The sequence below is a fragment of the Schistocerca nitens genome, chromosome 12 (genome assembly GCF_023898315.1).
Source record: "Schistocerca nitens isolate TAMUIC-IGC-003100 chromosome 12, iqSchNite1.1, whole genome shotgun sequence".
NCBI lineage: Eukaryota > Metazoa > Arthropoda > Insecta > Orthoptera > Acrididae > Schistocerca > Schistocerca nitens.
This window is the reverse complement of record NC_064625.1, coordinates 16,960,988-16,975,939: the sequence shown is the minus strand read 5'-3', so window position 1 is coordinate 16,975,939 and position 14,952 is coordinate 16,960,988. Positions and strand designations below refer to the sequence as shown.

The following is a 14,952-nucleotide window of genomic DNA, read 5'->3' as shown; positions in this document are numbered from 1 at the left end:
AGTGGCAATGTGATACATTTACCTTATAGTGTCGATAAATTATAGAACGTAGGGAATTCAGGAATTGCATAACACACTTTGTGCCACATTAATACCACTGCAGAACAAGACTGGCGAATTGTCAGAAGTGAATACATTTTCCAACTTTCCTCAGATACAGTTCTGCTGCTGCATAGGTAACAAGTTTGCCAATGCAACTGTGCTGCTGCAGGAAACATAGTACAAAGCTCAAGTATGTGGGACAGTATGATTTCTTTGGGCAAAACATATGAACTGCACACAGATTCTCCATCAAATTCTCACAATACATGGAGCAAATACAAAGTTGTGTCCATATGCAGTGGAGTGATACCAACACTTGGGCGAAGGCCGTACGGATAAGGGTGATGCTAATACAAAAGTCCATATCGTGTACCGTGTGACTTTAATTTTTTCTGTAAGCTGAAAGAACATAAGGAGGGTGAGGGGGTGTTCCAACAATGAGGACATTCACACAGAGGTTCTCGAATGGCTCGGAGACCAAGGAGCGTGTTTCTGTCGTCAAGGTAGAAACGATTCTTAGAATGTTCCACTCGTTGTTTACAGACTTGTAACTAAGCTGAAAAATAGTGTCATTTAACTGTGTCAAATTGCAGTGTGCCATTCAACAGAAGTTACTTCACCAACCACCATAAAGTGTAACTTACTTTTTGAATACCCTTGCAGTAAATGAAGTACTCAACCCCGAATGGCTAAAGGCGAATAAAAATTATTTTAAAATACAGACATCTGTGTGTTCTACCACCAACCGAGGTCATTTCTCCCCGTAAAACTTCCCACTTTGTATTGGTGTACAAACTTCCCACTTTGAATCTTAACAAATCTCGAGACAACAGAACCACAAGTTGCTGGATAACAAATACCGGCTAACAGACAATTTTTGACCAACAGGTTCACAGGACTCATTATGAGGTAGTATTTTCACGGGAAGTTAAACATTTAATTCGACCAGAAGCTAAACATTTAATTCAACCACTATGTGTTAGCACATGCAGCATTTATAAACTCATATTTTGCAAAATAGGAGTGATGTCTTGTTGTATGTTTGTTCCTTGTCTGTAATCGAAAATTGGATATGAAGTCTCAGTGGAGTGACTGAAATATAGTGAAATGGAACACCTCATACTAAAAACCTGGATAGTGTCACCACTGTGGCTTTTGGTATCTGATTACTGCAGTGCAGATAAATTAAAAATAATGTAGGAAGTTAACATGCTGCCCTTTTCAAATTTGTATTCTATTCCACTGGATTATGTTTTAATCCCTTCACTGATACTTCACATTCGCACTTTGAAGACAAATATGGGAAGAAGATCACAGCCAGACTCAAGAAATTGGCAGAAGACCCAACATTCTGACTCTGCAAAGCAGCTGAAGAAACAGCTGACCACACTCGGAGCTGTTGCAAAAAGATCGTTCAGACTGATTATGAGCAGAGGCACAATGCTGTGGCATGAATGAGCCAATAGATTTTTTACCAAAATTAACATCAGCTGGTGACGAAGAACTAGTAGGACCACAAACCGGAAAAAGTTGTCAAAAACAAACTTAACAAATTACTGTCAGACTTCCCAGGAAGTGTCCATCACTGACATTTCCATCCCAGGTGATAGCAGAATCAACATGAGACAACTTGAAAAACTTACCAGATACAAGGAATTGAACAGCAAACTGTAGTGACATGTAAACCAGTGAAAGCGGTCCGAGTGGTTTTCAGCACACTGAGAGCAGTGTCAAAAGATCTTAGTCCACATTTGAAATGGATTGATATTGGTGAAATATCCTTCTACCCATTACCAAAGGTCACTTTACTGGGATCTGCACAAATTATTTGCTGAAACAGCACACAATCCTAGACTCTTGGGAAGTTTCCAATTAGTGACAGAATACAAAATCCAGCATCGTGAACTCATATCCTGTATTTACTGTTGTTGTTATGACAATGACAACAGAAACAACAACAACAACAACAACAACAACAATAATAATCATCACTAAATAACAGCAGTAAGGTCACCACCACCACCACCACCACCACCACACCACCACCAATCTGAAATCTATTGCTGTATTATTATTATTATTGTTATTATTATTATTACTACTACTATTATTACAATATTATGAAAAGGATAGTTCCTACTACTCACCGTATAGTGGAGATGCTGAGTCACAGATAGGCACAACCACAAGACATTCAGAAAGTGAGCTTTCAGCCGACAAGGTCTTCATCAGAAAAAAACACACACACACACACACACACACACACACACACACACACACACACACACACACACAGTCTGACTGCTCTTTGAGCTGCATTGTCTATTTACGCCATATGGTGAGTAGTAACTACCCTTTTTATAATATTGTTACCTTCCATCCTGGATTTTCCATTGTTTTATTATTACTATTACTACTGCTATTACTATTATACAAGGTGGCACACATAAAAGTAGCCCAATCAAGTATAAAGGAACTGTAATACAGGGTGTTCATAAAGTCCCTTTACAACTTCAAAATTTTATTACAATGGCACTTGTTGAAATATTTTAACAAAATTTCTTTTATTTTAATCACTGTTTACTAAAGTTTTTATATATACTAAAATTCTGTGTTTCAGATACTCTGTTGATGGAAGGAACTGAACCTCTATAAAATGGCAACTCCTCAAGAGAAAGCACATGTGTGTCCTGGTTTATTGAGATAAAATCAGATGTTCAGACTCGACAAAACTTCAGAACAAAGTATGGAAGAGGTCCACCATCACACCCTTCAATCCGTTCATGGCACAAAAAATTTATGGAGACAGGGACAGTGTTGGATAAAGGGAGGAGCGGGCGACCAAGGACATCCGAGGAAAACATCGACCACTTTTTAAACGTCTTCACTCGTTCACCTACAAAGTCCATCCGCAATGCTGCCAGACAGTTGCAACTACCATGTTCAACTGTGCATAAGGTCCTCCACAAGAACTTATGGTTGTACGCTTACAAAGTGCGACTGTTACAGACACTTGAATCAAATGACAAGCCAAAACAGACAGAGTTTGCACTCAACATGTTGGAATGCCTTTTGGAGGATGAAGCATTCCTCAAGTGAGTTTGTTTCAGTGACGAGGCAACTTTTCATGTTTCTGGGACATTAAACAGACACAGTGTGAGAATCTGGGGATCTGAACACCCCCATGTGACTAGGGAGCTTCACCAGGATAGTCGAAAAGTGAATGTGTGGTGTGGAATCATGTGCAACCAAATAATTTGTCCATTTTTTCTTCAACGAGTCAACAATTACTGCATATGTTTGCCTCGACCTTCTGACCAAATATGTAGCACCACAATTGATTGACTTGCAACCAACTATCATTTTCCTGCAAGATGGTGCACCACCACATTGGGGACTGCAGGTTCGTCTGTTCCTCAACGAAAAACATTTCCAGGCACATGGATTGGGAGGGATGGGCCAATTCCTTGGCCATCGCATTCACCAGATATCACTCCCTTGGACCTTTTTTTATGGGGCTCTGTGAAAGATATATTGTATCAAACACAGATACGGGACATTGCTGACCTGAAGCAAAGGATTCGTAATGCCATTGCCACAATTGACGACGCTATGCTATAGCGAACATGGCAAGAAATAGAGTACCATCTTGATGTGCTTCGTGCAACTAAACTCTGTCAAAAAAAAACTCTTATAAACACTGATTACAATAAAAGAAATGTTAAAATATTTCAACAACTGCCGTTGTAATAAAATTTTGAAGTTGTATAGGGACTTTATGAACACCCTGTAGAATTGCAGAAACAAAAATACAGTAAAAAAAAAATCTATAGAAAATGTTGAAAGTGACATTCAGATACATCTGGCATAAAATTCGGATATCAGTGGTGGCAACTTCACGGCTGATGCTGTCTTTCATCTTTCAGTTCCTGTATTGTATGTGGATTTGTTTCATAGACTCCACGCGTCAAGTGTCCCCAAAGGAAGAAATTACATGTTGTTAGATCTGGGGAACATGGTGGCCATACATGTTTGCGGACAGTTTGTTCCTCAATGAAGACATCATGGACTCGTTGTACAAATACCTTAAACGTGTGGCACATTGCCCCATATTGATGGAAGAAGCAGTACTGTGTTTCATATTCAGTGAGATAAGCACAAAATGTACTGAAAATTTTCATATATTCATCCTCCTGTAATTGCTGCACAGCTGTCACATGATATAGCTTCAAAATAAGAGTTTTCAACATCCACTGGCAACTCCTACCATCTTACATGCACCTGTGTGGCCAATTCACGTCTAACTACTTTGGGCTCTGAATAATTTTTTGACAAATGTCTGCAATAATTTCTGGTGTGCAAACTGAAGGAAATCTTTGTTGTTATACATTTTGCACAAATCCGTAGGCATGCCAGTTTTTATACAGACACTGTATTGTCCTCTTTGCTGGTAGTTTTCTATCAGGATACTTGTTCCTGAAAACTTTGCGAGTTTCCTTAATTGAACCTGTTTTCACATAAGCTTCCACATTTTGATTCTTTCTTCTATTAAGAAAGTCATTTTGCAGCCTGCAAATAGAAACGTCTAACTTCACTGATGATATAAACAAATACTGAATAAAGAATGCTAACAATTGATTATTGCATAAAACTGTCCATTGTTGTAGCTGTTTACTCTATTTCAGAAATTGGAATATTTCATTCACATTCAATATAGAGGGAAACATTCCACGTGGGAAAAATATATCTAAAAACAAAGATGATGTGACTTACCAAACGAAAGCGCTGGCAGGTCGATAGACACACAAACATACACACAAAATTCAAGCTTTTGCAACAAACTGTTGCCTCATCAGGAAAGAGGGAAGGAGAGGGAAAGACGAAAGGATGTGGGTTTTAAGGGAGAGGGTAAGGAGTCATTCCAATCCCGGGAGCGGAAAGACTTACCTTAGGGGGAAAAAAGGATGGACACACACACACACACACACACACACACACACACACACACACACGGAAAGACTTACCTTAGGGGGGAAAAAAGGACGGACACACACACACACACACACACACACACACACACACACACACACAGATATATATATATATATATATATATATATATATATATATATATACACACACACACACAAGCAGACATATTTAAAGACAAAGAATTTGGGCAAAGATGTCAGTCGAGGCGGAAGTGCAGAGGCAAAGATGTTGTTAAATGACAGGTGAGGTATGAGCGGCGGCAACTTGAAATTAGCAGAGATTGAGGCCTGGTGGGTAACGGGAAGAGAGGATATATTGAAGGGCAAGTTCCCATCTCCGGAGTTCGGATAGGTTGGTGTTAGTGGGAAGTATCCAGATAACCTGGACAGTGTAACACTGTGCCAAGATGTGCTGGCCGTGCACCAAGGCATGTTTAGCCACAGGGTGATCCTCATTACCAACAAACACTGTCTGCCTGTGTCCATTCATGTGAATGGACAGTTTGTTGCTGGTCATTCCCACATAGAATGCATCACAGTGTAGGCAGGTCAGTTGGTAAATCACGTGGGTGCTTTCACACGTGGCTCTGCCTTTGATTGTGTACACCTTCCGGGTTACAGGACTGGAGTAGGTGGTGGTGGGAGGGTGCATGGGACAGGTTTTACACCGGGGGCGGTTATAAGGATAGGAGCCAGAGGGTAGGGAAGGTGGTTTGGGGATTTCATAGGGATGAACTAACAGGTTACGAAGGTTAGGCGGACGGCGGAAAGACACTCTTGGTGGAGTGGGGAGGATTTCATGCAGGATGGATCTCATTTCAGGGCAGGATTTGAAGAAGTCTTATCCCTGCTGGAGAGCCACATTCAGAGTCTGGTCCAGTCCCGGAAAGTATCGTGTCACAAGTGGGGCACTTTTGTGGTTCTTCTGTGGGATTGTTATTGTCACTGTTGCATTTCGAAATCTTTCCTGTCGTCTTATTTTCTCTTTGTGTTTTTGCCATATATATGTGGACATGTCCAAAAGAACAGACATGACATATATACTTGATCAGATATGCCTCAATGGGCACATGGCTGTTTCAATGCAAATGCATACCATCATTTGTCCCCTTGCAGGAATACAGTCAGGCCGCAATAAATGGGGAAAACGACTGGGGTAACAACATAAGTGGTGAGCAACACTTGGGAATTTGGGTAGGCCATGAAGCCTGTCTGGATGGCTGAGGCAGTTATGGCAACTATCCTAGAGAAGCAGAGCATCCACGCCCTGTTCCCGGTCTGGCGTAAATTTTCAAGTGTAGTAGTTGAATTTTTATTTGATGGAGACACAGACGTAAATTTTTTGAATGATGCTGCTGCTGCTGCTGCCGCCGCCATTTGACTATAATAATTTTTTATTTTAATGTTATGTGATCTAGATTTCAATCTTAGGCGATTTTCAAGTACAAAAACTTATTTATACAGGTATATCAAAAGACATCGGACTGGTGTGAGTTTTTGTTCTTGAAACTGGCCTAATGCTGGAATCTGAATCATATAGCAATAAAATAAAAAATTATTACAGTGAAATGCATCAGAAGAAGAAGTAGGAGGAGAAGGAGGAGGAGGAGGAGGAGGAGGCGGCGGCTATTGAATTTGCCCAAAGCAGCTATGTCACATCGATTTGTGCCTGTCAGAGAGAACCATTCACTATAAACAGATGTTTTAACACACGTGGGTGTGCAACTCACCCTGTCTCCCCTGAAGCCAGGCGCACACTCGCAGGCGCCGGTGATGTGGTGGCAGGAGGCTCCGTTGAAGCAGTCGCACCTCTCGCTGCAGTTGTGGCCCCACAGCCCGGCAGGACAGCGGTTGGCACACACTGGACCCTACAGCAATGCCACTCCGATGTACACAGATCTCTGATTGTACACTAACATTCAAAAAATGGCACCTCACATACTGATGATCTGAAAAATAAATACTGGTTAGTGAACTGCATCAGGCAGTGTGTACTTGTTGCCCTGGGCAGAACGATATTTATTCATACATAATTGCGAACAGTGTAATTAATTAAGACTTTTATGATTTCTCGAAAGACTAATGTAAAAATGTACAGAAAAAATATTTATCATTCAATGCGGTAGTATTTAAAAAAATATCAATTTATTATGTGGATTATTCATTGTTCTACATAAAAAATATTAATAACTGTGAAACAGCTGAATGATCTTATGTAATTACTTACTCTGGTCTTGATCTTGGATGAGGACAGATGTGAGAGACACTGTAAGTGTACTTATGTTGCATTTTGGTAAAATGTGTGTGTTTATTTGTACCTTTAGCATCCCTGCTTGTTAGGAAACTAATAACTTATTTTTTCAGAGTATTGAAACATGCAATACAGTGTGAGCCTACAACTGATTGTTGTCAGCCATTTGCACAGCCTCAACAGTTTATTTGAATATTGCCAATATTAAATGGCACAGAGCTCCAGAAATAACTTACAAAGTTTGCATTTTAATTATATTATTTACTTGATTGTGTTACCCTTTAAGATACACAGACACAAATGTGCCAGTAAAACTTTAAATGATGACACAAATGGCTGGCCTTCTAAGCCTGAAATTTTTCTAAGTGGCTGGTCCTCAAAGTGTTAAGTTTTGAATGACAGTCAAATGCTCCACGATTTAAGACGTTCGTCACACATTCCCACACACAGTACAAGTCATTTTGTATAAAATGAAATTTTCTTTGAAAGTAATACTTCTGAAACCTCCATTTGCACTATTTTCACACAACCTGTCAAATGTAAACAGATGTAGTGCCACCCTCGTCGAAAGCACCTTCTTGTTACAAAGTATCCCATAGTTTCCGTCGGAAGGCCTTTGACATGTTTTGCTGTTGGCAGACGCTTGAGTGTGCAGTATTTTTTTTTAAAGAATATATGGTCCACTTCCTTTGCAACTGATGTTTTGTTTTGATGTGTCTCTCTCTCATTTATGTTTCATTGCTGCAGTACTCATTATTCTGTAGTAGTGTGCTAAAGTAAAATTTTTGTTAGAGTATCAGTTCTTACAAGCCAAAATTATAAAAATTTAACTGAAAACTAAAACAATGAAAAATTTTCAGAATTCTAAAAAAAAAAAAAAAAAAAAAAAAAAATCCATCCTGAGTTTTTCCCAGTTTTCTCCCAGATGAAAAATTCCCAGGTTTTGCCCAGATTTCCCAATTGTCATATCCCGAGCTATCATCCCATTGACACACCAGGTTACAGATACCCATTTCTTAAAACACCATGTCCTGCTGCGTGAAGAAGTCTGAAACTGGTCGTGCACGTCCTTGTCTGACAAGAATCGTCAACCTTCCGAGGCCTTTTCTAAGGGACTGAATGTGTGATAATCACTTGGGAAGACATCAGGATTATAGGATGGTTTCTCAAGTGCCCCCACTTGAGTTGATCTGTAATGAATGAGGCAGGCCTCCCAGATCAAGGGGCATCTCGTGTCAAATCACAATGAGCACGGAACTTGGCACACAACAGACTTGCTGCCTCTTATGCGTTCTTCATTCCCCAATGGATTGTCCTTCAGCGGTCGAGAAAATATATCACCATCATGTTGGCCCTGTTGGATGCATTTCGTAATAATGTTGCTGCAGGCCAGGCACACAATATGTTCGATCCCATTAGCTGGCCAGGGAAGGATGACACAGACCTCACAGCCACGAAAGGGTTAACTGTTTGTGTATTGTATTCCTTGAGGCAGAATTTGGGGACCAAAGCCTAAGCCTAAACGAGCATGGAAAGTCACACTCAGGCTGGGCAGCGTAGAGTGTGCACAGAATAACGTGGTCGGTAGATGGGCGGTCGGCAGGGCATGGCTGGGGAGAGCAGTAGTGGTGGGTGTTGCGGCCAGGCACTGCAGAAGGAATGCTGAACACTGGAGGGTAAGTGCCATTCTGAATTGAACCCTATGCTCAAATTTTTTGCAAATATTAAGTGGAGCCTGTCCATGCCCACATTTACATGGTGTTCACTCAAAAAGATCAGCTTTGGTTAGTACATAAAAAGATTTCTGCTGAAAATGCAACAAAAGCAACAATTTATTTTCACCTAGCATGTTAACCATTTGTAACTCTCATAGAAGCATCACAAGTGGCGAATTTTGAGCAAAACCTACATTTCTCTTGTTGCCATGTTAACATTTGCTTCTTTTACTAGAACACAGCAGAGTTTACACAATGGCGCCTCACTAACATGTCATGCAGACGCAATTGCGAGAAAGTTCTAAAATGGAGGTTTATTAAATTTATTAAGTGAAGAAGTGAGGAGAAGTAAGGTAAATAGCTTACAAAAAAAAGCACATCCTCACTACAAAAATAAATGTGTAATGTCTTCATTTCTTGTTTTACCAGCTATCAATGGACATTAAAAATTGCATTATTTCAACCAAAACGTCTGTAATTAGTGGAATAACACAGTAGGTAGTGAAGTTTTGTATAATAACCATGTGACAAAATACTCTCCTCTTTTCATGCTATCATTTGTCAAAATCCTGTCTCGATCTCTCGAACGGATTATGAGATATGAGAAATGTTATGGGTATTTCATTCTGACTTTATTGCTGGTATGTACAATTGCTAATGAGTGTGATAAATAAAATCAATTTTTTTTAGATTTTTGACAGGTAGAGACCTTCACCCACGTCTAAAGAAAAATTCAATATATTAGCTAAACTTCGTATGCACCAATATATTATGTAATATGTATCAAATGCAAAATCATAGTGACCCCTATTTTTCATAGCAAACTTTTTCAAATTTCATGCAGTGTCTTATTCTCATGCAAATATCACAATAACTATGTCCACTAACGAAATGACAGGCAAATCATCTTGAATCTGACATATAAAGCTGTAAGTAATTCAAAAATGAATTTTTTTTTTACCGAATGTTTTCTTGCTCGAGAAAGCTTGCAGGGAGTTTGCATCGATTTTGTTATTGCGGACCAGCTGAAAGGGCAAGAAACAATGTCAGCTTCCCTGTCTGAACAAACACATGAACTCGCCCAGCACTTTGACAAAAACAGGTCACTGTGCATCGACCACCGTATGCTGTGTCGACTCTACCACTCTACCAGACTCCGGTTGTCAATTCGCTGTGTGGATTCAGTCCAGGTCAGCTCACTTTCTCATCCCACAAGACAGTGCACTGGACATTATGATATATAATCAGGTAGCTCAATTGACTTCATAGCATTTAAAAGAAGCCGACCCCTTCTGAGAGTGGGCACTGATAGGCAATAGCTGGTGTGTCAATTAGAGCTAAGTGCCAGTGTAAATGGTGCTGTATTTCCGTATCCAAGTAATGGTACAGTCACAACAATGGCAGTGATCATACTGGAGTGCTTCAGATACAGTGTATTAACTGGAAGTCGACTGGTGGCCAGAGGAGGGTGCAGCTTAAAACTGTACTTTTCGCTTCCCTGTAAGTCGTACCCGGAGACAACAATCACCTGAATGTTGTTTATGATTGAAACTGAAATCATCTTATGTATTTAGAGTTGTCACCTTTCTGTTGTCAAAATAATGGATACTTTGACCTGTCAAAATGAATAGGATCAATTTTTTTTCTTAAATCTTAAAATAGGTTTATTGCACTTGTGCAGTTTGCTTTACATATTTGGTTACTATCCTCAACTACTAATTTCATCGCAGATTTGTTTTTGTCATAATTGATACTAGCATTATCTGCACTATAAGATGAAATGTTATTTACATTTAATGAATGACATTCAAGACTGTTATGTATCAAATCACGTATACCAATAGCACTCTCATCTGCTTGTTCCAAAAAAACTAACAGTTTATTTCCGATGCCAACACAAGGTTCTACCTTAATGCTACTGGAAACAAATTCCCGTTCTTGTAATTCCACTCTCTGGTTGAAGCAAACCAGCTACAATGCATGAAATGTCAACTTATCAAGTAATTTTAATCAGACTACATTAATGAGCACCCAATTAAATGGTGGGAAACAGTTACAGGTAGATCCCGGATTACAGTGTTTAGAGGAGGAAACTTCAGACAGCATAATGATTCCGGCAACTGCCTACAATAACCAAGAAATACAGTTTAGAATCGCTAGTGCAATATTATATTTGCCTGAGCATTTCACGTAACAGACTTCACCGCTATCGATTTCACATTTACTTCAGTTATTACTCAGAGTATTTGTGTGTACGTACGGTCCATCCAGTGGTGCAGTAGCACTGGCCAGATGTGGGGCTGCACGTCCCGCCGTTCTGGCAGCGGCACTCCGACTGACACTCGTCCCCGTGTTTGCCTTCTGGGCACAAGTCCTGGCACCTGTAGTGTGAGCCAAAACATCAAATCAATTACAGTTACTGTAACTGTAACTGTGCTAAAATGTAATCTCAATAAGTTTCATCATTTCAGGTGAAGCAGCCAAATTTTATTGGGAGACAACTGAACTTTCCATCCTGGCTGTTATACAATCAGTGCCATTTATCCTACATTTCGCTATTTTTGGCAATTTGCCATTTTTAAGTACATATTTCTATACTCATAAATTTACATCACCACCCACAGTGGGTATATAAAAATGTACATTTGTCATTTTAATACATAACTGCTGTCTTAGTAAACATGAGCAAGAATATTATTCTGTATCTCTCAATGCTCTGAAATAAAACTAGTGCTGTAGTTGCACAGGTACAAGGTGACAGTTATTGAACTATACAGAAAAAATGTAAATTAGTTACAAACTATGGCATGCACACACTTTATTCTATGTGTAAATTTCACTACACACATTCGGATTTAGATTATGATATGTTTGATATGCCTCCAGTCATTGGCGATGTGGCGCAGACAAATAGCAAAATTCTGCATGGCCCGCTAAAGTGTCGGAACATCAGTGCTGTTGACAACCTCCTCAATGGCTATTTTTGGCTCAGAAATGGTTTTCGGGTTATTGCTCTACACCTTGCCTTTAATGCAGCCCCACAAAAATGGATAATATGTGTTCGTATCTGGAGAAAGTGGCGGTCAATCTAAGCCCATGCCAATGGCCTCTGGTCACTGCAGAGCCAAAACGCAGTCTTCAAAGTGCTCCCCCAGGACATAAAAAACTCTCCTGCTGCTTTGATGGGGTCGAGCTCCATCTTACATGAACCACATCTTGTCGGAATCATGGTCACTTTGGATAGTGGGGATGAAATGTTCTTCCAAAACCTTCATGTACCATTCGGTAGTCACCGTGCCATCAAGGAATATCGAACCGATTATTCCGTGACTGGACATTGCACACCACACAGTCACCTGTTGAATGTGAAGAGTCTTGTTGATGACAAAATGTGAGTTCTCAGTCCACCAAATTCTATATTTGACCAGTTGTTTATGGTAAACAGGACAGTGTCAAATCAACCATGATAGAGCAATGTACTGTGCGATATATTCTGAGCGTTAGTGTTTACGTACATATGCCACTATGAAAGTAATGTTATTTTGAAGTGTTGACAGCTATGGAACACTGTTCTCACTTGAGTTTATATAAACCACAAAGAGAGGCAGTGTAAATTTATATGTGTAGAGGTATGCACTTGGAAATGACAAACAGTGAAAAATCATATGATTTTGGTATAAAAGAAACTGATTATATAAAACCTGACCACTTTGCAACAAATAATCCTGAGTTAAGAATGAGTATCAAAACGGATACAGCAATTAGTGAACACAGACTTGTCATAGACAGATTGAATATAGCAACCCCAAAATCCTCCAAAAATAAACAAAAAATGTACCTATTAAAAAAAAATTAACTTGGTGCCTTCCTGAGAGACAATCTCACTTCTTCCAAATTAATAATATAAGTGTAGACCAGATGTGGCTTGAATTCAAAGAAATAGTATAGGCAGCAATTGAGAGATTTATACCAAATAAATTAACAAACGGCAGAGCTGATCCTCCTTGGTACACAAAACACGTCAGAACACTGTTTCAGAAACAATGAAACGAACATGCCAAATTTAAAAAGACACAAAATCCCCAAGATTGGTGATCTTTTACAGAAGCTCAAAATTTAGCGCAGACTTCAATGTGAGATGCTAAATCTCAAATCTAAAGTCCGTAAATTCAACTAAATATCTAGGAATTACAATTATAGACAACTTAAACTGGAAGGAACACACAGAAAATGTTGTGGAGAAGGCTAACCGAAGACTACGTTTTGTTGGCAGGACACTTAGAAAATGTAACAGATCTACTAATGAGACTGCCTACACTACGCTTGTCCATCCTCTTTCAGAATACTGCTGTGCAATGGGGGATTCTTACCAGATAGGACTGATGGAGTACATTGAAAAAGTTCAAAGGGCAGCACGTTTAGTATTATTGCGAAATATGGAAGAGAGCATCACTGAAATCATATAGGATTTCAGCTGGACATCATTGAAAGAAATGCATTTTTCATTAAGATGGAATCTTCTCATGAAATTACAATCACCAACTTTCTCCTCTGAATGCGAAAATATTTTGTTGACACCGACCTACAGAGGGAGGAACAATCATCACAATAAAATAAGGGAAATCAGCGCTCGTATGGAAAGATATAGGTGTTCATTCTTTCCATGCACTATACGAGATTGGAATAATAGAAAATTGTGAAGGTGGTTCGATGAACCCTCTGCCAGGCACTTAAATGTGATTTGCAGAGTATCCATGTAGATGTAACTTCCAGGGTGGAAATGCAATTGTCCTGTAACTATCTGTACCACATTGTCAACTACTGACCAAGATTTGATCGCACGGAGTATCATTGCAGGCATGTGACTGGCTCAAAGAATACAACTACATTTACAGCTACATTATACTCCACAAGCCACCGCACAGTGTGTGGCAGAGGGTACTTTGTTCATCCCTCTCACTTCCCGCTTTCCCTGTGCCAATCACATGTGGTTCGTGGGAAGAACAATTGCTGGTAAGACACTATCTACCTAGTTTAATTTTCAGGACCTTTCATGAGGTACATGAAGATGTAGTAATATATTGGTTGATTCTTCAGAGAATGTATATTCTCACAATTTTATTAGTAAACCATACCACAATGCAGACTGCATCTCTTACAGTATCTGCCACTCTGACCACCTCCATGATGCTTTCATGCTTACTGTATCAAGCTGTAATGAAATGTTCAGCACCTCTTTGGATCTTCTCTAATCATTCTATCGATCGTATCTGGTACAGATCCCACACTGACAAGCTATATTCAAGTATTGATCAAACAAATATTTTGTAAGCTAATTCCTCTGCTGTTGGACTACATTTCCTGATGTTTCTTCCACTGAATCTTAGTCCGACATCTGCCTTGCCCATGACTAAGTTTTATACGATATTCTACTTCAAATCGCTCTGTACGCATAGTCCTACATATTTTATAGAAGTAACTGCTTCCAGCAATTGTGTGCAATCCTGTAACCATACAATAATGGGTCTTTTTGTCAACTTGTGTGCAATATACTAATTTTTTCATGATGAGAGTCAATTGCCACTCTCTGTACCAAGTGTTGAACTGTACCAAACACCTTCTGGAAGTTAAGGAACACAGAATCTACCAGGGCCTCATGGATGAACAGAGGAAGCAAAGTTTCACAACAGCTTTGAGAAACCATGTTCATTCCTGCAGAAGAGATCAACATGAACTAATAGGATGTATTATGTCCTACTGGGCAGCTAATTTAGCAGGTATCACATTGTTTGTCAACAATACTGGTGTCTGCAGGAAAGTATAGTCACTGGACAGCCATAAAAACATGTGGAAAGACTTGCTTTAACGAATGGCAGCTCTATTTAAATAATTGCAACAATATTTATAACAAAGAGATAGAACCACCCCCCCCCCAACACACACAAACTAGATT

The 14,952-nt window shown here is 39.5% G+C and overlaps 1 protein-coding gene across 4 annotated transcripts in view; it reads right to left on the bottom strand.

Annotated features, from left to right (window-relative positions):
* The window catches only part of LOC126215383 (protein draper), a 396,618-nt gene that overhangs the window by 77,507 nt on the left and 304,159 nt on the right, over nucleotides 1-14,952 (bottom strand). For all 4 annotated transcript variants that reach the window (XM_049942079.1, XM_049942083.1, XM_049942080.1 and 1 more), the window contains exons 6-7: nucleotides 11,260-11,380; nucleotides 6,764-6,901 (exon numbers count right to left, since the gene is read on the bottom strand). In XM_049942079.1, coding sequence (XP_049798036.1) covers nucleotides 6,764-6,901; nucleotides 11,260-11,380 — 259 coding nt within the window. The remainder of the gene's footprint in view (nucleotides 1-6,763; nucleotides 6,902-11,259; nucleotides 11,381-14,952) is intronic.